Genomic DNA, 27,182 nt, shown 5'->3' with positions numbered 1-27,182 from the left:
CCATTCCTATAAGAATCTTCTCTCTTTGTTTAGTTCCCTTAAGACCTCCAGGTTGAATTTTCTTTCCATCCAGCTTGTTTTTGTCATTTTCTGCCATATCCATATTTCAGCAGCTTGAAGTTGATTCCATTCCAATTCATCCATAGTGGAACTTTGACTGCCATAGAGCAGTAAACTGCATACAAATGATTTTGCGAAAGATTTTTTGATGTAGCTGTATTCATATGTGTGCTGCTTAAAATGTTTCTCTCAGTCGTAGATGCAGATTTGTGATTGCACTCCTTCTCTCCACTACCATTAAGCATCTATTGTCCTCTGTGATTATACTACCAAGACAACAAAATTGTTTTACCTGATAAATTTTGATGTGATCAGTTTTTGTATTGGTTTTAATTTCTCTCATATTTTCCATACTACCATTACTTTTGTTTCCTGTTCATTCACTTTTAATTTCCATAGTTTAAGAGTGTCTGATAGGACTTGTACCTTTCTATTTATTTCTTTTTTTAGAGTCTGCAACTTTTATGATGTCATCAGCAAATCTGATGCAATGTGTCCTTTCGCAGTTGGCTTTTATTCCCTTTGTCTTCCTAATCATTCTTCTGTCCTTCCAGTCAATTCCTATTTTTTGTAGTTCTAAAGAGTAGCTCACTGTTCACATTTTCAAAGACTTTTTCTGGGCCAGAAAAGGTAAGATAAGTTCTGGCATGTAATAACATTGATATTATTCTATAATTGGTGCATTCAACTGTCTTTCCTCTTTAAGGCATGGTAATTGTCCTGGATTGTGTGAAGTCTTCTGATATGATTCCTCTTTCATAGCAGTCGCTTCCCACCCACGAACCACAGACCTTGCCGTTGGTGGGGAGGCTTGCATGCCTCAGCGATACAGATAGTCGTACCGTAGGTGCAGCCACAATGGAGGGGTGTCTGTCTGGATGATTGACTGATCTGGCATTGTAACACTAACCAAAATGGCCTTGCTGTGCTGGTACTGCGAATGGCTGAAAGCAAGGGGAAACTGAAGCCGTTATTTTTCCTGAGGGCATGCAACTTTACTGTATGGTTAAATGATGATGGCATCCTCTTGGGTAAAATATTCCAGAGGTAAAATAGTTCCCCATTCGGATCTCCGGGCAGGGACTACTCATGAGGACGTCATTATCAGGATAAAGAAAACTGGCGTTCTACGGATCGGAGGGCAGAAAGTCAGATTCCTTAATCGGGCAGGTAGGTTAGAAAATTTAAAAAGGGAAATGGATAGGTTAAAGTTAGATATAGTGGGAATTAGTGAAGTTCGGTGGCAGGAGGAACAAGACTTTTGGTCAGGTGAATACAGGGTTATAAATACAAAATAAAATAGGGGTAATGCAGGAGTAGGTTTAATAATGAATAAAAAGATAGGAGTGCAGGTAAGCTACTACAAACAGCACAGTGAAGGCCTTATTGTGGCCAAGATAGACACGAATTCCATGCCTACTATAGCAGTACAAGTTTATATGCCAACTAGCTCTGCAGGTGATGAAGAAATTGAAGAAATGTATGATGAAATAAAAGAAATTATTCAGATATTGAAGGGAGACGAAAATTTAATAGTCTTGGGTGACTGGAATTCGATAGTAGAAAAGGAAGACAAGGAAACATAGTAGGTGAAAATGGATTGGGGGTAAGAAATGAAAGAGGAAGCCACCTGGTAGAATTTTGCGCAGAGCATAACTTAATCATAGCTAACACTTGGTTCAAGAATCATAAAAGAAGGTTGTATACATGGAAGAAGCCTGGAGATACTGACAGGTTTCAGATAGATTATATAATGGTAAGACAGAGATTTAGGAACCAGGTTTTAAATTGTAAGACATTTCCAGGGGCAGATGTCGACTCTGACCACAATCTATTGGTTATGAACTGTAGGTTAAAACTGAAGAAACTGCAAAAAGGTGGGAATTTAAGGAGATGGGACCTGGATAAACTGACTAAACCAGAGGTTGTACAGAGTTTCAGGAAGAGCATAAGGGAACAATTGACAGGAATGGGGGTAAGAAATACAGTAGAAGAATAATGGGTAGCTTTGAGGGAAGAAGTAGTGAAGGCAGCAGAGGATCAAGTAGGTAAAAAGACGAGGGCTAGTAGAAATCCTTGGGTAACAGAAGAAATATTGAATTTAATTGATGAAAGGAGAAAATACAAAAATGCAGTAAATGAAGCAGGCAAAAAGGAATAAAAACGTCACACAAATGAGATCGACAGGAAGTGCGAAATGGATAAGCAGGGATGGCTAGAGGACAAATGTAAGGATGTAGAGGCGTATCTCACTTGGGGTAAGATAGATATTGCCTACAGGAAAATTAAAGAGACCTTTGGAGAAAAGAGAACCACTTGTATGAATATCAGGAGCTCAGATGGAAACCCAGTTCTAAGCAAAGAAAGGAAAGCAGAAAGGTGGAGGGAGTATGTAGAGGGTCTATACAAGGGCGATGTACTTTAGGGCAATATTATGGAAATTGAAGAGGATGTAGATGAAGATGAAATGGGAGATAGGATACTGTGTGAAGAGTTTGATGGAGCACTAAAAGACCTATGTTGAAACAAGGCCCCAGAAGTGGACAACATTCCATTAGAACTACTGACAGCCTTGGGAGAGTCAGTCCTGACAAAACTCTACCATCTGGTGAGCAAAATGTATGAGAAAGGCGAAATACCCTGAGACTTCAAGAAGAATATAATAATTCTGATCCCAAAGAAAGCAGGTGTTGACAGATGTGAAAATTACCAGACTATCAGTTTAATAAGTCATATCTGCAAAATACTAATGCGAATTCTATACAGATAAATGGAACAACTGGTAGAAGCGGACCTTGGGGAAGATCAGTTTGGATTCTGTAGAAATATTGGAACACGTGAGGCAATACTGCCCCACGGTTTATCTTAGAAGCTAGATTAAGAAAAGGCAAACCTATGTTTCTAGCATTTATAGACTTAGAGAAGGCTTTTGACAATGTTGATTGGAATACTCCCTTTCAAATTCTGAAGGCAGCAGGGATCAAATACAGGGAGCAGAAGGCTATTTACAATTTGTACAGAAACCGTATGTCAGTTATAAAGAGTCAAGGGACATGAAAGGGAAGCAATGGTTGGGAAGGGAGTGAGACAGGGTTGTAGCCTCTCCCCGATGTTATTCAATCTGTATATTGAGCAAGCAATAAAGGAAACAAAAGAAAAATTCGGAGTAGGTATTAAAATTCATGGAGAAGAAATTAAAACTTTAAGGTTCGCCGATGACATTGTAATTCTGTCAGAGACAGCAAAGGACTTGGAAGAGCAGTTGAGTGGAATGGACAGTGTCTTGAAAGGAGGATATAAGATGAATATAAACAAAAGCAAAGTGGGGATATTGAAATGTTGTTGAATTAAAATGGGTGATGCTGAGGGAATTAAATTAGGAAAAGACACTTAAAGTAGTAAAGAAGTTTTGCTATTTGGGGAGCAAAATAACTGATGATGGTCGAAGTAGAGAGGATATAAAATGTAGACTGGCAATGACAAGGAAAGCATTTCTGAAGAAGAGAAATTTGTTAACATTGAGTATAGATTTAAGTGTCAGGAAGTCATTTCTGAAAGTATTTGTATGGAGTGTAGCCATGTATGGATGTGAAATGTGGACAATAAGTAGTTTGTACAAGAAGATAATAGAAGCTTTCAACATGTGGTGCTACAGAAAAATGCAGAAGATTACATGGGTAGATCACATAACTAATGAGGAGGTATTGAATAGAACTGGGGAGAAGAGGAGTTTGTGGAACAACTTGACTAGAAGAAGGGATCGGTTGGTAGGACATGTTCTGAGGCATCAAGGGATCACCAATTTAGTATAGGAGGGCAGCGCGGAGGGTAAAAATCGTAGAGGGAGACCAAGAGATGCATTCACTAAGCAGATTCAGAAGGATGTAGGCTGCAGTAAGTACTGGGAGATGAAGAAGCTTGCCCAGGATATAGTAGCATGGAGAGCTGCATCAAACCAGTCTCAGGACTGAAGACCACAAGAACAACAACAGCAGTCACTTATTACCCTGAATAATTGGGCTTTCATGTTGATACCAAAATGTTTCAGCAATTTTGTGTGAATATCATCAACAATGGTTGCTTTTCCTTCTTTGAGATGCTGAAGGGCACGTTCAGATTCATGTCACGTGGTTGGAGGACCTTTCATTTTTCTGTTACACTCATTGATGTCCTCAATTATATTACTTTCAGTCTTAGGTTTAGTATTTCTTCTGTCATTTGAAGCTTTCTGGGTTCCAGTTTCATTTTTCCTAAAAACTCATTTGTTGCTTCAGCTATTCCCATTCTGACATTATTCTACTGCATTCCATTATCTATTTTATTGTTTAATTCTTCAAATGTCGTCTTTATTGTTTTTTCTTTCAGTCTTTCTACTGTCCATTTCTTTTCGAGAAATCTCTCAATTCTTTTAAATCTAATTTTGCACTTGGCTAACATAAGTGTATGTCCTTATCTATTTCTAGATCTGGACAGCTATGGCATGATTTTATCTGATACTTGTACCTTTGCTTCAGTAGTATGTAATGTAACTGAGATTGCCTTTTGTCTGGAACTTCCAATGTGTATGTACTTTTAAGAGGAACTTCAAATAATGTATTTCTATTAACCATATCGTTTTCATTGCATAAATCTACCAAAATTTCATCTCTTTCTTTTGTTCCTCCAAGCCTAAATTTACTGTGATCTTGTTGCCTGTGTAGGACCCTACTACTGCATTAAAACCACCCATTATTGCAGCATTATCTTGTTCTGTAGTCAGGAATATTACCATAGTGAAATGAACCAAAATGTTCATATGGCACTGATGGCTGGGAGACCCCATCTGGGGAATTTTGGCTGCCAAGTTACAAGTCTTTTCAGTTGATGTCACATTGGGTGACTTGTTTGTTGATGACAATGACAAAATGATGATGAGGACAACAAAACACCCAGTCCCCAAGTGGAGAAAATCTCCAGCCTGGCTGGTAATCAAACTTGCACCTGCAGCATGGCAAGCAGCTGACCCCTCAGCTGAGGAGGCAGACACCATAGTGTAATTCTCATACTGCTTTAAAGATGAGTGGTGTAGGTGTTAGTGTAAATTGCATTCAGAAACATCTAAAATTAAACAAGATTCTGGTACCAAATGAAATTCCTGTCAGATTCTCTAAAGAATTTGTAAATTTGTAGCTGAGTTAGCCCCATTTTAACCACATTGTACCATAGATCCCTCTTACAAAAAATTATGTCAAGTAGTTGGAAGAGAGCACAGATCACATCTATCTGCATGTTGCAGAAGTAATTCCAACATAATGTCCAGTATCACTATTGTAGATTCTTCAAACATATTCTGATCTAAAATGTACCATGGTGCCTTGAACAGAACGGCTTTCTCTGTGCCAATGAGCATGAATTTGAAAACTTCAGTCTTGCAAATTCCAACTTGTGCTTTTCTCCTCATGACATCCTGGAAACCATAGATCAAGTCAGTCAGATGGATGCTTGACTTCTGAAAAGTATTTGACTCAGTACATTACCAACATAAATTATTAAAAGTACTAATGTACTGGGTCTCAAACAGCATTTGTGACTGGAGTAAATATTTCTTGGTACGGAAGATACTTTGTGTTATCTTGCATGGAGAATCATCGACAGAAGTGGAAGTGACTTCAAGTATGCCCCAAGGAATTTTATTGGGGCCCCTGTTGTTCATGTTTTATATTAGTGGCCTAATAGACAATATCAATAGTAATTTCAGATTTCACGCAGGTGATGCAGATTTCAATAAAGAAGTACTATCTGAAAAAAGTCGCACAAATATCAAGGCAGATCTTGATATAGTTTTAAAGTAGTGCAAAGATTGGAAACTTGATTTAAATGTACAGAAATATAAAATTGTGTACTTTTCAACATTCAGAAATGTGAGATCCTATGACTGCAATATCTGTGAGTCACTATTTGTCATTAACCTCATACAGTTACCTGGCCGTAAGAGTTTGTGGGGATATGTAATGATATGATCACTTAACATAAGGTCTACATAAAATGTGTGGTAGGCTTTGTTTGATTGGTAGAACAATGAAAAATTGAGTCATTCTACAAAGGAGATTACTTACAAATCACTCATGCATTCCATCTTAGAATTTTGCTCAAGCATTTGGGACCCATACCAAACAGAACTAATCGATATCGAATATTTACAAAGAAAGGCAGCACAAACATTTGAGAGATTTCTTAGACTATTGAGAGAGCATCATGAAACTCCCAAAAAACCTAAATTTGCCGAGGCATGCAAATAGACCCCAATAATTCTTGTGAAAGTCAACTTACAAGGTTTCAAGAGCCAGTGTTAAGTGAACAACCTGGGGGTATTCTACAGCCTCTTACTTATACTAACATAGAGACCATGAAAACAAGATTAAACTAATTGCAACATGCACACACATACATTAAACAGTTATTCTTCTTGTATCCCATGTATCTAGGGAATGTTGAGAAGCCTGAATACTTGATACAATGGGAGATACCGCGTATTGTGACTTTATCATGGTTTACAAAGCATATGTGTAGATTTCTTCTTCATTATTTTTTGATGAGTTACTGAAATTTACAGCTCTCTTTGTGATGATTTAGAATCTCATAATGTTACAGTTTTGCCATTTTGTCTGCTGTACTCTTGGCTTTGATTCTTCGCCATGTACTCAGGAAAATGTATTGTCTTTCTAATCCATTTGATGTATAGATTTTCTCAATTTTAGTCAAAGTAGGATTCGCTGCTATTTAATGACTAATATATGGCATTATTTCTTCATGCTGCTGTCAAACAGATCACATGTATCTCTATATTTGTGGAGTATGACATTTCTGATTTCTGTTGCAGCCAGTGGAGAAGCTGAATGAGATTAATCAACAGTTTTATTTATCAGCAAAAATCATTGTTCTTTTCAGGTGACAAATCACCTCTTTCAGAAACCAACTCATCATTATGGAATGGACCTTGCTTCACTAAATATTCTTCGAGCAAGAGAACATGGCATTCCTAGTTACAACGAATTTCGTGAGTTCTGTGGACTCCAAAGAATGGATCGTTTCTCAAGCATGCTTCACATAATGGATAATGCTACTGTTGGCCATTACCACAAGGTTTATGAGTAGGTACTGAACTTTCATATACTCATTTGTATAACCATGTATTCAGTTTTAAAAGATTGTGACAGACAAGAAGTAATGGTATGGACCGTCTGATTCAAAAGTCAGTGTATAATTCTATTTACAGTAAATGTTGTGCTTGTGTGAAGGAATCACTGGATACATTAAAATACTGTAGCAATATTATATAATCAATTTCCACAATTTTTGACAGTAATGAAGGCAAACATACAGATTTGAGCCAGTAATTAAATGTAATATGTACACTGTTTTAAGAATACATTGAAATTCACAAATGTTAAAAACATGAAGCAAAAAATTAGAGTAAACACATGTGAATTTGTAGAATGTGGTAAAATCGCTCTTACTGCTTGGTTTAGAGAGGATGAGATGTCAAATTGGCATGGCTTGTTCTACATGCTTGGATATGCAAGTGATTAACATTTTAGTGCATCCACTCAAAGCAGACAGGACTAATACCTTTCACATTCTTTGTATCAGAAAAGGTTACAAAATGTGTTTCTTATTTGGAAATTGCACTTGAAAATATGTTGTCTGTGAGAAGATCATGTTATACCTCACGTAAGAAATAGAAAAACTGATCAGCTCATGCTGAATCTGATGGCAGCAGGGTAATAGCCTATGAAACTGTGATTAGTCATTCCACAATATTGCAGCTTGTGTCAATTGGGATCCCATGACTATCATGTGAATACAAAAGTCGATGGATTCAGGAGAACCATGCCAAATGCTGTGGAAATCTCTGTATCCTGCCTGAGTAACACCCAAATGAAAAATATTTAGTTTGCTCAGCCATGCAGGATCATACAGCCACATCATGTACCTTCTGTCAGGATATGGCTTGTTTGAGCTAGACAAGTATCCACACTGATAATGTGACTACGTCTGCAGCACCATGTATTGTCAGCACAGAGACCATTGCTGCTGATTTCTTTGGCATGAGAGGAGAGAGGTGAGCCAACAGTGGTGCACCCAATGACAACACTGGACCCTAGAGTGGCACAACTTTGTCTTTGCTGATTATTTCTGTATCTGCATTTAGCATCCTAATGGAAATATCAATATTTGGAGGTTCCAATGAGAACAAATTTTTTTTCAGTTTGCAGTCACAATTATCATATGGGCTAAGTTTCTAGTGTGACAGAATGTCATGCCACTAATTACACAACACAATCACCCTTGTTCACACAAGTGGTAATTTGGACAGCAGCCATTAAATGTCTGACATGTTAGGTCTAGTGGCTGTGCCATACCTTAAGTTTTCTGTGCCATTATCAGGGTATATATGCCCTTGGATGACTGGTAAAAATCCCTGAATTTTTCCATCTGGAAGAAATCCGAGAAAACGTGTAAATTTCTAGAATTCTGGGAATTTTACACTGTTTGAGTTTTCAGTTAAATTTTTGTAATTTTAACTGGTGGAAACTGATACTCTAACAAAGATTTTTATTTTAGCCTGCTACTCCAGAATAATACTGTGGCCATAAAACATAAATGAGAGAATAACACCAAAATAAAACTTCGGTTGCAAAGAAAATGTGCCATTTATAACAACAAAACACAGTGCACACACAAGCACCTGCTGACTGCAAAATGAGTCAAAGGCTATGCAGTACATTGTAATAATGGGGCCCCTCACACATTCAATAATGTTGTCAAACTGTTAATATATTGACCATTTAAGGGTTTGTATTGACATACTGTCAATACAAAAAATATTGAAGAGCAGTAGGCCTATGGGTGGCCCTTAAAATATTCTCAATAGTATCAATTCATATTGAACATGTGAGAGGTCAAGTATTAATAGTCGAACAATATCCGCCATTCATATGTTGACAGGCTTCATGAACCAGCCACACGGAATTAGTGCGCACTGTTTATGTTTTCAATTCACCTTCGAGCAAATTATACCTCAGATTCAATTTTTCAAAGTAGTCTTTTAACACAAAACATTATTGATAGGTTAAGGCATTGGTAAACATTATATATATCATTTTAGGAGGTCAATGGAGGATTCTCAAAAACACTGCTTACTTTATTAATTAAAAAAAAAGTATAGGTTCGTGAATTACACAGCAGTTTGGAAAAACCCTTCCACTTAAAAAAAATGTATGTCATGTATCTGTAGTGACTAGTAAGAGGTCTGTGAAATGCATGTCAATTTAATCAAATTATCCCAAGTTGTAAGAGATGTTTTACATTAATTATCTGAACATATCCTTGACAGAGAGTTGCAATTGCTTCACAGGTTTCAGGAGTTTGCTGATATTACAGAACTAAACTTCGATTTGGATGACCTGCCTGTTGCCAGAAATCTCAAAGTTATGGTATTCTTAATCTCTTGTCAACTGTAGTTACCTCTCTCATAAACATATTTTACTTCTTTGTTTTGTCTCATATCATCATTAATAACTCATCATATGGTGTAGGACATATAGGAAAATAATCTACGAAAAATTTTGGGTCTGTGGTTCTGATTTCAGTAAGGAAATTAACATGTGCCCAAGCTGCTCCATTTTTAACCACTCTCAGAATCATTTCCTCTTTTTCTTTATTTTCTGTTGCTTGCAAGCTATAGCTAATACAGTCACAGCACACACACTTTCTTTTGAGTATTCAATATGTTAACTTTGTAAAACCACCTTGTCAACTGACAATTTTTGTCAATATTATTGATGGTGTGAGGTCGCTTCAGTATATTGAAGGTTTGACAAATTTAAGTTGTCAATAAGTATTGAATGTGTGCAGACCCCTACTTTCAATGTGTCTTTCTTGTGGACGTCATATCGATGAGCGTGATGTCACAACTGTTTAGATATCTAACAGGTTGCAGGAAAATATTATGAATGATGGTTTGAGAAGCATTACTTTCAAAGTAAATTTCCTTGTATGCAAGATAGTTATGTTACATGTGAGACTGTGTGATGAATTTCTTAAATTATGGAACATTAGACTCTCATTCAAAACTTAACACTGTGGAGCAGCCCATGGAAAGAGTCCGAGCGTGAGACCAGAAGGTCAGACATTTATGCCATAATTTAATATTTTACTGGCATATTTTTGTTTGATATATCTTAAGCGATAACACATGCTGAAAAAGACCAAGTTTCAATGTTAGTTTTTCGTATTATTTTAGTTCTTTCATAGATTACAAATTATGCAATAACAATGGCAAAAAGTTTTCCTATCCATTAAAAAAGTGTGGAGTGAGTTCTTGAGCAATTTCACCCATAATTTGTTTTTCTGTAGAAAAATTGACATTCTCAATGGGGCGTGCAACTCACGAAATGTTTGATGCACAGCAGTGAAACTTATAATCGTGCTAGACAGAAATATTCAGCTGCCATAATTGAAGCCGTGCTCTTAGGATCCTGCCTAAACATACCCTCAGAAAAAAGCAGCAAAAATTTTTTGAAGACCAATATTATATGTGAATGCTTAGCTTTTCTTGTAGCTATACTGTATATATATTAATTTAAACCATTAACTTTTCCTGTTTGTGTCTTCTCACTACTTAACAATGGTGTTTTTATTGGCTGACTACATAATGTATCATATGCTCTGAATATCTGGTATCATTGTCTGGCAAGATCACGTGACATGAGCTATGAATGGCTGACAAAAGCAGATCACACAATGCAATCTCAACTTTAGTGCTTCAGAAGCTGCCATGCTGTATTTGGTGGAATTTGTCTTCATACTTTAATAATAGGAAAATATGCAGAGTAAGAGTTGCTGTGCATCTAAGAGCTTTCCACAACACATAGTTTTTTGATGGGTTTCATTTCCTAAAATTCCAGGAAGTTCCATGCCGATTTATAAAAGCTACACCGTTCAAAGGATGACACATTTTACAGGTAAAGGGAAAGTATATTGCCACTTAATTCACAAAAAAGTACTTTCAGCAGGGGTATAGTGTATTTTTATTCAGGAAAAAGTGTATTTTCACCCAAGAGAAAGTTATTTTTAACTGGTAAATCTGGGGAAAATCTGGAATTTTTTTTCCTGTCTGCATGTGCACCCTGATTAACTTTCAGTAGGATGGCCCAAGAGTGTATATTGTCCATGCTTTTCTGACCATCCTTGATAAAGAGGAAGTTCAGCTGTTATCATAGCTAGCATGTAGGGGAAGAGTGGGAACTGTGAGATGCAAAAGTTGAAATCCAAAGTACACTTTAGAAATATCTTTATTGGTTTAATATATTGTGGTAACCATGTATACTGTGCTTAAGTATGTTCAAAGTGGTACAATAATATTTTAATGTATTGTCTTTCCTTTTAAAAAAATTAGTCATGGAAGTGTCTGACTGTACCCATGGTGGGTACAGTGAGACAGTGCCTCAAATTCTAACGAACATCATAAGAAGCAAAGTTGATCTTAAATGAAACAGCAGATTGTTGTCTTTTTGTCGTGCTGTGTGTTTTAGCAGGGTTGGCAATAACATTTTTATGCATTTTGTGTCAATGAATGAAATATCTGGAACTACAGGCATCACAAATTTGTTCTCTAGTTTCAAACTTTTCTTAAGAAATGTAACTTCGCTTTTGAATGACCCTCATACAGTTGAAAGAAGTTTCCCTACATAATATATTTTCTTTTTTGCCTCAAACTCTATTAAAACAAAGTCACCCACTTTGGGTGAGCACTTTTAAGTTTTCAAAGTTAAACATTTCTGGTTCTGAAATCAGTTGTGTCTGATAAAAGGTCTCATCATATGAAGAATCTTGCAAAATTAATTCACTTCTGTCAGCATTAGTTTCATCAACTAGGAATAAAGTTCACTTTGCTTTAGGTCCCTTAATGTCTTTTCATTTCCTTTTCATTTGTAGTTCATTCCTTTCTGGTGTGTTGGTCGCAATCATTGTTCTTCCTTGAGGCTGTCAGTGACTGCAACTTCTTCTTGGTTTTGCATTTGGGAAACCTCATATGTGTTCTGGAGAGAGATAAGACATTGATGCAGATTTTCTATATGATTGTGAAGAACTGGATGCTATAGACTGTGCTTCACTTTCATCATGTGATGGGTGTCCCACATCAGTTTCAGGTTTAAGGTCTTTTTTGGGTGATGTGTGTGTTTCCAGGCTTTCATTTAGAGGTCTGTCAGTAACAGAGGATGGAAGAAATCATCCTCATTGAACGCATGGCGATCTAAAAGAAATATTCCTGTATTATTAAATCCGGCAATGATATTGACAGGAGTCATTCCTCAGGGATATTCTATCTCCACACACTGAGCAACATTGTAAATTGAAAATGTTTCACCTGGATGAGACATCATCCATGTATCTATAGCAGCATCATAAAATGTATGGAAAGGTTTCATGACACTGACATCAAGAGGCTGCAGTTTATTGGTGCAACGAGGTGGAATTGTCAGAATCATTATCCCATTCTCTTTGCACAGATCTATTGCCTCTATTGAGAGGTGGCCTCTCACGATTCTCCATCAGTAACAAAGATGGATTTGCTTTTGAGCTGGCAGTAAACTTGATGAAGTGATGAATGACCTTCACAAAACATTTTGAGTTCATCCAGCCTCCTTTAATGGTAAGACCTTATGTTCCAGTAGGTGCTCCTAATATCATATGATCTTTAAAATTCACGTGTGGAAATATCATGATGGGGGGTAGGCTATTACTGAGAGCATTTATAATAAAACATGACATAACCAGTGTTCCACATTCTGCACTGGTTGCCTTATTAACTTGTTGCATACCCTTTAAGGCCAAAATAATCTGTGACTTCTGCACCACTGTTGTTCCAGTTTCATCAAGATTGAAAATATGTGATCCATCAGCCAAATTTGGACGGCGTTTGATTACTTCTTCCAGTTTATCAAAGAAATTTGACACATAAAATTTATTAAAGCCTGTAGCTCTAGATAAACTGCATCCTTCCGGGGTTTGAGGAGAGTGTTGAGGGAATCTCTGTCGAAAACCTTTCATCTAGTCAATAGATGCTTTCTCACTTTCATTCCAGGTTTTGGGTAAAACAATGTTATTTTTAATACCTAATTCATAAGCCAAGGTATGGCAGTCGTTCATAGTAAGCCCTTAAAACATTTTAGAACACACAACTAGATATTAACACAAACTAAGCTCCAATTCTGGTGGAAAAATGGGTGGAAAAATGTGGTTCACTGAAAAGTTAGGACACATGTTTGAAGAGTTATCCTTATGATATTTCTTAACGTATCAACTAACTGTTTGAAAGGATAAGCCTTTCAGCTTAGATGCACTCCTGATGCTCATTTTATTTTCGATCACCAGCATGACAGCTTCCATCATTGAAGATTCTGAAAACCTTCCTATTTCGTTATCAATCTTGTTTCTCCTGGGCATTTTATAACCTAAAAGAAAAGTTTGCATACTAAAATCTACAGAAATCACTGTTTTATACAGCAAGCATGCATTGTCAGACACTATGAACAAGCACTGGGAACAGTGAGACATGTCTCACTGTACCCTCATTATTCATGTCTCACTATTCCCAGTTGCAAACTTTTTTCAAAATGGCCCCAAACACATTCGGCTTAAAGCAACATTTCAATGAAGGGCATTTATATGCCTTGGAAAAACCATAGTTTTGAGTGACTAATGAAATGATTTGAAAATACCAATGGTCTATTCAGAAACCAGCTACGTAAATTTAGTAAAAAGATACTTTTCTTACCTCTAAGCACAAATATACCAACAACAAAAGCACAACAAGAATGTCAAGTATGAAATGTGGAAATCCATAGACTAAATAATAATGGTTACCACATTCACAGTAGGTACCAACAACTGAAACCAAAATTCACTGTTCACACTGTATCACTGTTCCCACTCTTCCCCTACTCCAGATCTCCCACCCACTGAAAAATATGCTCATGGATTGCCAAGACACTGGAACATTGCTATTCATGAGCTATCATGTTTGGTGGACTCTGGCACAGAGATGTAGGATCATGGAATGACATACCCAGATATGACATCCAAGCTCAGCTCACTGCCCAGCCATGCTAGGGTCATTGTTGCTGCTCAATGTGGCAGCTCTGTGCACTCTTATTTTGCACCTGGAAATTTAGTCATGTATTCTTGTTATCTAATGAAGCTATATGGTTCTACAGACTATTTAAAGGTTCAAACATCACTGGTGTATATATGCAGTCTGAAGTGACAAATGAAAACTTGTACCTAGACTGAGATTCGAAACTGGGTCTCCTGCTCATTAGGAAGATATGCTAACCACTATGCCACCCTGGCGTGGTGGCTGTGCACAACTGTCCTCCCTGAAACCCAGCCATAGGTGCTTTTAATCAAATGAAACTATGTGGTTCCAGAGACCATGTCAAGTCTCAAATATCACTGGTGTATATAGGCAGACTGAAGTGACGAATCAATATTTCTATACTTGGCATTTGATCTGCACACCTGTAATACTGTAGTGCTGCAATACGAAGTCATGGCTTGTGATTATTTGTGTTCTCAAGATGGATGTCGAATATGACAAGAGCTGTTTGACTTTATTCAGTGTACTTAATCAGCATCTGATGTAACAAGCTTCATTATACCTTCTGAAAAAGACAATTTTAAAATTGTCGAAACCTAGATCAAGTGTTCCAATAAACCTTTATTTGCAATTGGTTGGCTGATTTTCTTCTAGCTCTCTAAGTTTATATCACTTTTAAGGACCAGCAGTTTATGTACTTCAGTCTCAGCTGCAGATTAGAATTAATTCCTTTTCCCAGTAATTTCAATCAGAATTCATATTTAATTAGTATAATTTCAAGCAGATGTTCAGATAATATTGTATGAGGCTAAACTTTGTAAAATACCAGTCAGGTGTAAGGCAGGTGGCAACATCAAAAACTTATCAGGAGTCTCATTTTTTGGAGTAAAACCTGAGGAGAAAAAATTTGGAAAGATGCAAAATCAGAATCTGTGTAATGGGAAGTCAAAAATTTATTAGAATTGAGTGTCATGATGATTAAGGAAGGTATATAGCACAACATAGCCCTTCATGTCTTTTATTGTCTCAGTACTTATTATTATAGAAGTAATCCCTGTGATCTATAAGATACGACATAAAGTTGATGGAATAAATATGTTTTGGCCACCGTAGTAATGTGGGAAGATTGGCAGTTCTTACTCCATTCTTGTTCTCTCCCTCATTGTTACAAGTTTTCAAGTCAAGAATGTTGACTGCAGTTTTGTTTCTGTACAACTGTATTTTATCATTGTGACAGTGGCAAGTAATCATGATTCTTCAGCAGTAACTTTTGAAGATGTTTCTTGTGAGAACAGGGTGAGGGGGATTCAGTGATCCTTTAAAGAATGATGCACCATTATAGAGAGTGTCTTGTAAAGAGAATTTGATTTTTCAAGTGGGTGTGGAAGTTCAAAGCAGCAAGCTTAAAAGGAGGATGATAACAAATACTAACAAAGAGATAGAGGGGCTGGCCAGTACTTACCTCAGCTCAGTACAGCCGATAGATACACATAAAACAGAACCAAAAATTTCTAGCTTTCGGAAAATGCTATTCGGTCAAATGCCACATATCACTAGTCCCAATTCAGTCCTAAACCTCTCATCCAGATCCCTCTCTCCTCCAGAGACATCTGTTCTATCAAAAGGCTTAACCTTTAGCCCCACACCTAAATTCAACCACACTGCCCTGGTTAAAGATCTCCTCTCATTCACCCGGAACCTCAACTGGAAATATCACTTCACTACCCAAGCACAGCCCCCAAATACTAGACCCAGTGTTGAACCCTGTCTAGAACAGTTTCGACTGCCTTCCCAAAGGGATCCTCCTCCCCTCCCCCAAAACCATCCCCTGCAGACATTTCAGGAATTCCTCACATCCAGTGTTGCCTCCCAGTCCTTCTTGAAGAACATTCCGACAACCCCCAACATCACCCCAGCTGAATCCCATGCCATTAAGGAGCAGAAAATAGACCGCTCTGTTGTCATCCTCCCGGCAGATAAAGGCTCCACAACTGTCGTACTTGACCGTGTGGAGTATGTGGCAGAAGGACTGCGTCAACTCTCCGACATCTCAACCTACAAAGCTTTTACCCAGGATCCCATTCCCTCCATCCAGACTGAGCTGCAAAAAATCCTAAAAATCCAAGGTCCCTCACAAGGCCTCACAATGGCTTCCATAGACTTACTCATTCCACCTGAGCCACGTACCCCTACCTTCTACCTATTGCCCAAAATCCACAAAGAGAACCATCCTGGCCGTCCCATTGTAGCAGGCTTCAAAGCCCCAACCGAACGTATCTCAGCTCTGGTAGACCAGCACCTCCAACCTATCACCCGCAGACTCCCATCCTACATCAAAGACACAAACCACTTCCTAGAACGCCTCAAATCCATTCCCACTCCTCTCCCACCTGAAACCTTTCTTGTCACCATAGATGCTACATCCCTTTACACAAACATCCCACATACCCATGGTCTCTCTGCCCTTGAGCACTACCTCTCCCAACACCCACCCGAAGATCTTCCAAAAACCTCGTTCCTCATCACACTTACCAACTTCATCCTCACGCATAACTACTTCACTTTTGAAGGCCAGACCTACAAACAAATCAGGGGAACTGCCATGGGAACCAGGATGGCTCCGTCCTATGCCAACCTCTTCATGGGCCGCATGGAGGAGGCTTTCCTGAAGACCCAACAGATGCTTCCCCTGGCCTGGTATAGGTTTATAGATGACATATTTGTGGTCTGGACTCATGGTGAAGAAACACTCCTTAATTTCCTCCATAACCTCAACTCCTTTTCGAATCTGAATTTCACCTGGTCCTTCTCCAAAACCCAAGCCACCTTCCTAGATGTTGACCTTCATCTTGTTGAAGCTCACATCCACACCTCTGTCCATATCAAACCCACAAACAAACAACAGTACCTTCACTTTGATAGCTGCCATCCATTCCACATCAAACGCTCCCTTCCCTACAGCCTAGGTATTCATGGCAAACGCATCTGCTCCAGTGATGAATCCCTCAACAATTACACCAATAACCTGACCAGTGCTTTCGTCTCCCACAACTATCCTGCAGACCTTGTCCACAAACAGATCTCCCGAGCAATACATTCCTCCCTGTCCAACAACAATGTTCCTACCCCCAGACCACACAGAAGCATCCCCCTTGTCACCCAATATTATCCTGGCCTCGAAAACATCAACAAATTACTCCGCCAGGGATATGACTTTCTCAAGTCAACCCCTGAAATGAGATCATCCCTTGACAAAATTCTCCCCACACCACCCAGAGTTGCCTTTCGTCGCCCCCCTAACCTCCGTAACATCCTTGTTAAACCCTACAATATTCCCAGACTACCTTCTCTACCCAGCGGTTCCTACCCCTGTAACCGACCCCGCTGCAAAACCTGCCCCATGCATCCCCCCACAACCACCTACTCCAGCCCTGCTACTGGTAAAACATACACAATTCAAGGCAGGGCCACGTGTGAAACTACACATGTCATTTATCAACTGACATGCCTGCACTGCACATCCTTTTACATCGGCATGACAACAACTAAACTGGCTGAGCGCATGAACGGACACAGATGAACTGTCCGCCTAGGAGATGCCCAATACCCAGTAGCGGAGCATGCCCTCCAGCATAATTCTAGGGACCTAGGAACCTGCTACACTGTATGTGCCATTTGGCTTCTCCCACCCAACACCAGTCCCTCTGAACTGCGGAGATGGGAACTTGCACTCCAACACATCCTTTCATCCCGCCATCCCCCTGGACTGAACCTACGTTAAACAACCTCACTCCCATTTACTCTTCAGTCTTCTCCTCTTTCCCTTTCCTCTTTAGCCATTCACGTATCTTTTCATCCTACATAGTTGTGTTTATCTTTATACTATATACCTCTTTACTTCTGTATGCATCCTCTTTGGTTTGAAGCTGGCACAGTACTTACAGTAGAATATCTTTGGCTTCCCTCTGACAACCATGCCTCCATCCTTGCTACCCTACCTATTTTCCTTTCCCTGTTGCTTCATAGCCTGTGTTGTGAGTAACTGAATCTCCTTTCCCTTCCTCCCTTTCTTTCCCCTCTCTCCTCCCTGATGAAGGAACATTTGTTCCGAAAGCTAGGAATGTAAATTTTCGGTTCTGTTTTGTGTGTATCTATCGGCTGTACTGAGCTGAGGTAAGTACTGGCCAGCCTCTCTATCTCTTTGTTAGTATTTGTTTCACATCTTTATATGAGATTTTCCATTAATCATTTAAAGGAGGATGATAAGCTCATCATTCACAACATTTTCTCTGTGCAGAAGGGTGAACAAGTCACATAACTGTGCAATGGTCATAGTGAGTTCCACTAACAGGAGTTTATGAAATGGCTACATGTTTTTTGCAAAAAAGAACCCAATTTGCAGCAAAACAAACGGTGGATGCTTCAGCATACCAATGCAGACACTTACATAGCTCTGTCATGTACTTTTCTATTTTTATAGTCAGCACAGTCTTTAAGCATCTGTTGTACTTTCTGGAGTTGGCTCCTTGTAATTTTGTTTATTTTCCAAAATTAAACCAAATATGAAAGAGCATAATTTCCAAGCTATCAAAAAGCCATTATCAGAGGCACTTCAATAATATCAAAATACCATAACAATTTAATGGGTGCTTTGAAGGCTGGTAAAAAGAAATGGAGTGAATAGCAGTGTAGCTAGATTAAAAAATGCTATGTGTAAATATGCTACTTTTCCAATAAATGATTTTCTATAATTATGCTACAAAATTCATGATACCTTATTTGTACCAAGAAATATGATTTTGTCATTTCTTCATTGGAGAATGTTCCTGCTGCGCTGTTCATCTCAGTTCAGGTTTATTTAGATTTGCAAGGAAGCCCAAAACCATTAAATTGAAACAGGTGATCATGACTCTCTTTTACACATTTCATAGTTCTCTGATTTTAAATACCATGTTCACAAACAAAATTCCCTATATAGGTCATATCATTGTCAATGAAAGGCAGAATTAAGGTTCTTTTCTTTGGTTGTTTTCTACTAGCAGCCTTTTCCTTTATTCTGTTTAACTGTATTTCTTTGAAAACTCACTACCTTTGATTATATTCATACATGTGTCAGTAGTTTCTGCAGATGTTATGGTGAACTAATTACTCATTGTAAGCCTTGAAAGATTTCATGGTAATTGTCTTATGTGCAGATGTTTACTTTAACCTTTGCAGATATCCATTTGTAACCTTTTAATATTCAAACAAACAGATGGAAAACAGTATCTCATTAGTTGCAGAAAACCATGTTGCAACTCTGTGCTATGTACGATAAAGTAAACCTTATAAGCTGCCTAGTTGTAAAAGTTTGTGCGTTTTCCACAGGTGCTTTCTTCTTTTGTATACAAAGGCATGCTGCCATAATTTTTTCCCATAAACTGAACATCAAAACTACTTCCACAGTGGTTTGTGTAATATCATATTTATAACAAATTGTGCATGACATTTGATACTAACCATTGTACATGTTTTTTTTTTTATTTTGTGTAGCCATCCAGATGATGTGGACCTCTGGTCAGCAGGAGTAGCAGAAAGGCCTCTGCCAGGAAGCATGGTTGGGCCTACATTCAATTGTATTATTAGTAAAATGTTTCACAAGTTGAAATTTGGAGACAGATTTTGGTATGAAAATGATGGATGGCCCAGCATGTTTAGTTTAGGTAAGTGTACAATGCAAACTGAAAGCACTAAATAATTGTTTTAAGTATAAATAAACACTATAGTAGTATTCAGACACAGACTGCAAGCACCCCGAGCAAAAAAAAAAAATTTACACTCAGGAGACTGACACTGCGTAATAGCATTTTTTTTAGCCTTGATAATGGCCTCTGTTTGGGAAGGAAGTGAGTCCATAAGTTTCTTAAAGTCTGTTATATCCAGATGGAGTTAGCTGAGATAGCACATCTTCTAACTATAATCTATCATAGATCTATCAAACAAAAAACTATGCCCAGTTCTTGGAAAAAAGCACAGGCCACACCCATCTATAAGAAGAGTAGTAGAAGTGATCTTCAAAACTACCGTCCTATATCCGTGACACTGATTTGTTGTGGAATCTTAGAACATATTCTGATTAGGTTATCTTCCATTCAGAAGGCTGTTGCACTCAGCAACTGTTATATTGACTTGTAAATTATAGATTGGAGCGATCACTTGTCCTTTTTAAATTTTATTGTGCAAATCTAAATTTTGGCTAGAAGCTAGCCATTCTCAATGCACTTTTATTTTTGCTCTATGCATGTAATGCCTGTTGGTCAGGCATCATCCACAGTTCATTGAATACTACTAAATGAACTGTGGATGAAGCCCGACCAACAGGCAATACATGCATTGAGCAAAAATAAGAGTGCATTGAGAATGGCTAGCTTCTAGCCGAAATCTAGATTTGCACAATAAAATTTAAAAAGGACGATTGATCGCTGCAACCTATAATTTACAACATATTCTGAGCTCAAACATAATGAGGTATCTTGAATAGAGTGACCCCCTCAATGCCAACCAGCACGACCAGGTGAAACCCAACTCGCATCTTCTCACATGACATACTGAAAGCTTTGGATCAAGGCAGTCAGGCAGATGCAGTATTTCTTGGTTCCTGAAAAGCATTTGAAACATATACTTATTGTCAAAAGCATGATCATATGGGGTATCAAGTGAAATTTGTGACTGGATTGAGGACTTTTTGATAGGGAGTGCACAACATGTTATCTTGGATGGAGAGTCATTGTCAGATGTAGAAGTAACTTCAGATGCCAGTAACTCAGCTGCCAGTCTATCGCTCGCGAAGATCTGTCACTTGAAGTTTCCTCATACTCTACACATAAATCTTTAGAGAGCATTTTACCTTTTCTCATGGTCCACTCCAGTGAAATATTCCATGAACATGAAAGGGGCATCAACCTGCTTTTATTAACAAAATTTGAGCCACATAGGTGAACCTCCTCCCACTCCCTTTTGTCGTTGATATACATTTGGAGAAGACCTACCTATCACTTTTAAATTTCACTTCCTCCTCCTAAGATCTACTGGAAAAGGGACTACTTATCAGGTCATCTACAGAAAACACTTTCTTACTAAAAGGGGATGGCATTTTCCACTTTTGCTGAATTACTTGTATTTCATCATGGCTAGTTTCAGCCTTTTAGACCATATTAAAGAGATTTTGTGGTTCTGCAATAGAAAAGTATATCCTACATACTGAAATTTCAGTGTCTGTATATTTGTGTTCTCATCATTTCGGTTCACAAATGCTGTTTTGTTTTGACAGCTTGTCATTTACACTGGCATTATACATTTATTACTTACTTAAATATATTTAAATTTTGTAATTAATAAAGCTGTCACACCAACAAGTGAGCATTTGTGCACCAGAATCAATAGAAAACACAAATTTAAAGATGCTGACATTTCAATACATAAGGCATAGATTTCTATTGCAGAATCACAAACTCACTTGAGAATGGTCTAGAAGCCAGAACTAGTTGTCAATAAATGAAGTTAATACAGCAAAAGTGGAAAATGTGGGCTTCCTTTAATAATTTCATTGTTGTGGTACCTGCTATGGAAAAAAAAACCTTCCATACTAAATTTACACATATACTCACTTTTTGTAGGATCATCTATAGACTTTTGGCTTACAAGAGTAGTTATCATAACTAAATTGAATACATTAATTTTATGTATATAAACTGAACTGTTCAAATGTATTTAAATTTTATAGTTAATTGTTTAACATTACAAGGAACAAAATAAAATTAAACAAAATTGTAGCAGTGGGAATCAAAACGGACCAATGAATTACAAGTCACTGCATTTAATTACTCACCCACGGAGCCTTTACTGCAACTGCTCTTCAAAAACCCCTCATATTGTATACTTATACAATACATTACACACAATTTCCAAGAAAAATATTGGCCTGGTGCTGTGAGAAACATAGCACTAGTACTGGGTGAAGGGATGATGTCACATCAGAGCATTCACAGTCAAAAACAGGCAGCTGTGTGCCTTCTCTGTGTTGACTGTAGCACAGCTGACCACCAATTCAGCACTCAACACTGGTTACTAGTTATCACAGAGAGAGCACTGCAAAACATGTTTTCATCTGCTTTATTTGTGTATGAGTACTCGTTCAATGAGAAATGGTGTATTGTAATTTTAGTGTGATTTTGGCTCACATTCTTAAGAAATGGTATAATTTTAGTGCGATTTCTGGCTTGCATTTGAAGAGAAATGGCATAACTTATTTACAATGTGTTGTAGCACATTAGCTCATGATAACCAGCCACCACTGAAAAGGTACAACAAACCAGTGTGTAGAAAAGTTGTGAATATGTTATGGACCATTTACATTGCAAGTATCTATAAGGTTCTACAACTAGTTAATGTATGAAAGTCTACAGTTTAAGAAACTTGTTTATTGAAGTGAGTAAGTAATTTATTAATTATAAAGTTAAATAATTAATGTTACAACTCACAAAAAGGTAGGGATCAACATACACTAAAATAAAGTACTCGTTGAAGTCAAATATTAAAATATTTTATGCACAGTCAAAATGACTTTTTTCCTGCCATTTTAGGAAAATCAGAAACTCCTCTGTCCTAGTGTTAAGATCATGTGATTTAGTTAGCCAGCCAAGGTGTAATGGGATGCATGAGTGATGATCAAATGAGGAATGTGTGCATTCAGCCTTATGAAATTGACTGTTATCATTTTGGCAGATAAGAGCAGCAAAATTTGGGAATTTGTGGTAAGGTCTTATGGGACCAAACTGCTGAGGTCATCAGTCCCTAGTCTTACTCACTACTTAGTCTAATGTAAACTAACTTATGCTGAGAACAAAACACACACACACACACACACACACACACACACACACACACTCACACACAAGGGAGGACTCGAACGCCCAATGTGGGAAATCGCATGAACCATCTCCAAAACATCACAGGACCACCTTCAGCCTGAAATTTGTCCTCCACACTCTGTGAGTTAAAAGCTTCATTGAGCTATCAGTACATTCAATGCTGTGCAGGCAAAATTGTGACTTGTCAGACCACACTAGGTGCCCTGTCAACTACTGTACAATTTCTGTGAAGTTCATCCCATGGAAGATGTCTACCATTATCAGCAATGCTTTTTTGTGAGGTATATGACTCCAAATGTCCATTGCACACAGTTCCATCTGTGCTGATTGAGATGGACCTCCATTCACTGAAAGCAGCAATTTCTATCTGGTTTTAAACCCTTTATCATTGTCAAAGCATGAATCTCATCTTTTGTCCCTGTTGGTTAAGATCCTTTTGTCACCATTACTCATAAGCCATGTTACATGGCTGCAAGTTGTATGCCATTCATTTTATATACACTTGACAGTTCATGATGATACACCAACAAATTGTGCAGCTTCATTCATTGTGTGACCATGTGTGAGTCTGGATATATAATTCCTTTCTGCCAAACTGTCATGTCTCTACATGAACCCACCTTACTGCACTGGTTCTCTACAACAGATTGGTATATTTGCATCACTTCATTACCATGGCATCTGTCAGCAATGGGGAGTAACATGACTACTTGGTACCAATTCTGCATTGTCTACAGCACTTCAAAGTGATCAGTGTGCTCTTTTATGGGGTGACTAATATTTGGTCTGGTGAGCCAAGTTACTCATTGCCTAAAATATGTTTTTATTTTGATTTTGTTATCTATTTCAGATCAGCTTAAAGAAATAAGGAAAGTACGTTTGTCTCGACTGTTGTGTGATTCTGGTGATGAAATACAAGCAGTTCAGTTATATGCTATGGTGTTACCAGATTCAAATAAGTAAGTAATGTTTGATGTATCTATTTTGTTCATAAACAATTTTGCACTGATATTCCACTTAAATCAATTTGGAAAGAGAAATATTCAATTCCACAGCTAGCCATTCAGATTTAGTTTCACCATAGTTTTTGCAGCTAGCATGATGTGGATGGTGCAGTTAAAAAAATACCGTCGCTTTCCTTTCCCATCTTTGTCCCCTGAACTTTGTGTTCAATCTGTAGCGACCTTGTCTTCATTAGGACTTTAAACCCTGATTTTGTTGCTTTTGTGCTAATATTTACTGCTTCACTCCTTTTATGACCCTTCTGTATAATGCATATTAATATAGAACAATTGACTAGATGCATTTAACTTCATTTGTAAAGTACTTTCAATAAAAGGCAGATATTAGGAGAAAAACAGAGGCAAATACACCAAAGAGCAACAGAAACTGGTACATCTGCCTAATACCATATAGGGCACCCACGAGCATTCGGAAGTGGTGCAATATGATGTAGTATGGATTCGACTAATGTCTGAAGTAGTGCTGGAGGGAATTGACAGCATGAATCCTGCAGGGCTGTCCATAAATCCGTAAGAGAACAAGGGAGTTGAGATCTCTTCTGAACAGCATGTTGCAAGGCATCTCAGATATGCTCAATAATGTTCATATCTGGGGGTCTGGTGGCCAGCAGAAGTGTTTAAGCTCAGAAGAGTGTTCATGGAACCACTCTATAGCAATTCTGGATGTGTGGAGTGTCACATTGTCCTACTGGAATTGCCCAAGTCCATTGGAATGCACAATGGGCAGGAATGGATGCTGGTGATCAGGCAGAATGCTTACATATGTGTTACCTGTCAGAGTCGTATCTAGATGTAATAGGGGTCCATATTACTCCAACTGCAAACACCCCACACTATTACAGAGCATCCACTACCAGCTTGAACAGTTCCCTGCTGACATGCAGGGTCCACGGATTCAAGAAGGGTCCATGGATTCAAGAGGTTGTCTCCGTACCAATGCACATCCATTCACTTGATGCAATTTTAAATGAGACTCGTCTGACCAGTCATCAACAGTCCAATGTAGGTGTTGATAGGCCCAGGCGAGGCGTAAAGCTTGTGTCTTGTAGTCATCAAGGGTACACGAGTGGGCCTTCTGCTCCAAAAGCCCATATCAATGAGGTTTTGTTGAATGGTTCACCTGCTGACACTTAGTGATGGCCCAGCATTGAAATTTGCAGCAATTTGTGGAAGGGTTGCACTTCCGTCTTGTTGAATGAATCTCTTCAGTCGTCATTGGTCCCATTCTTGCAGGATCTTCTTCCAGCTGCAGCGATGTTGGAGATTTGATGTTTTACTGGATTCCTGATATTCGTGGTACACTCGTGAAATAGTTGTACGGGAAAACCCCATTTCATTGCTACCTCAGAGATGCAGTGTCCCATCGCTTGTGCACTGACTTTAACACCGCATTCAAAGTCACTTAAATCTTGATAACCTAGCACTGTAGCAGCAGTAACGGATCTAATGACTGTACCAACCTCTTGATGTCTTATATAGGCATTGCCGACTGCAGTGCCGTCTTCTGCATGTTTACATATCTCTGTATTTGAATAGGCATGACTATACCAGTTTCTTTGGTGCTTCAGTGTATGAAGTGATTATAGGGATAGAAGGCATGTGTTGTACAAGGTAAAATGTGGATAGAGAAGTTTGTAATGGGATGCCTTGTTGTGGTCCACAACTCTTTCTTTCCCTCCTTTACTGTAATGTCTTCCTTTCAATCTGCCACCTCATCATTATATCTCAATATCTTTTTGAGTATTAAATTTTTACCACAGTGTCATGTTTTGTATATAGATTTATGTAGATTAGATCTGCAGAGATAAAGCTTCTGTTCTTACTGTTTAAAATATCTCAAACATAATGAGACAGTTAAACTGTATTCCAATTTAATTTTAAGAACTGTTTTGGAGGTTCATGATTTAGCACTGGGGAAGAGGTTAAACAAAGATAACTTAGTTTTTACACATTTGTTAACTGAAATCTTCAAACATCAGTTTTATTTCTTTTCTCAAAATATTAAACTTTGATTTGTTAATCTTTCAGAAATTATATCATTTGCATCACATTCGTTAAAATAACCACATCAACAGTTCAATGTCAATTGCAATCTACCAGCTGTTAGAAGACCAAAATGGTTCCCATTCTAACAAAAACAATATACTGAAGAATTTGATACCAAACAAAAATTTATTCTACCGCATGATGGCTGTAGACTGCACACCTTTAGTGTTAACATGTTATTGTATGCAGCAGCATTTGTAAAAGTTTTAGGGTATGTGTTTAATTTTATTGGACTGACTGACACACAGATTCATAGTGATTTAATTACCTTGCGTTGCTTTGTCATTGTGTATCATTTCTTTGCAGCATAAATCTTATTAACTTGAGCTATACTTGACCTCTGAATTGTCATAGGAATTTTCTACTCTTTTGAAAGGTATAAATTGTATTTATCACATGTGACAAGTAAAATGTGTATGTTGAACAGGGACCTAAACCCAGATACCTCACGCATGTGTAATGTTTTATCAACTGCACTAACAGGTCATATCTCGTAGACTATCTCAACCCTTCTATTTGGTCAGAGGAGCTAAAACTGAGGAAGAGGGAGTGAGATTTGAGGTTACTGCTGGTCACAGTTCAAAGAGGTGGCCAGTCGTATGGGTAGATAGTTTGTCCATTGTGATACCTACATAGAGCCAGCGCAACTTCAAGATGATGTGGCTGATTTCATATGTGATCCTACCTCTGGTTGGATACAAAATGTGTGTGAGTGGACTGTGATATGAACTGTAGGATGAGTATATGGGATACTCTTGCATCTGGTTTTACCATAGAAGAATAACACTGAGGATGCAGGACTGTGAGCAAGTATTAAATAGTGACGGAATAAAATATTAGGTAGATTATATGGCTGTTTTGTGGTCAAAACCTTAGAAAAAGGTCACAGCTAAGATTTTCAAAGTTGGATAGTAGGGAAAGTATTGGCTGGGAACAAATAGCAACAGGTATGTTTGAGATATGAAAGTAGATGATGAAAGAGAGCTGTTTATGGAGTAACTT

General features: G+C 38.0%; 1 protein-coding gene across 1 annotated transcript in view; it reads left to right on the top strand.

The window, feature by feature from the left end:
- LOC126161714 (peroxidase-like) overlaps positions 1–27,182 on the top strand; it is a gene marked incomplete at its 5' end in the record, with an annotated part of 240,793 nt that overhangs the window by 202,172 nt on the left and 11,439 nt on the right. Inside the window, 3 exons of the mRNA XM_049917747.1 lie at positions 6,988–7,190; positions 19,736–19,905; positions 23,963–24,071. Of these exons, the coding sequence (XP_049773704.1) occupies positions 6,988–7,190; positions 19,736–19,905; positions 23,963–24,071 (482 nt within the window). The remainder of the gene's footprint in view (positions 1–6,987; positions 7,191–19,735; positions 19,906–23,962; positions 24,072–27,182) is intronic.

The sequence above is a fragment of the Schistocerca cancellata genome, chromosome 2, assembly GCF_023864275.1.
Source record: "Schistocerca cancellata isolate TAMUIC-IGC-003103 chromosome 2, iqSchCanc2.1, whole genome shotgun sequence".
NCBI lineage: Eukaryota > Metazoa > Arthropoda > Insecta > Orthoptera > Acrididae > Schistocerca > Schistocerca cancellata.
The sequence above is the reverse complement of the archived record's forward strand: the minus strand, read 5'-3'. Positions and strand labels throughout refer to the sequence as shown.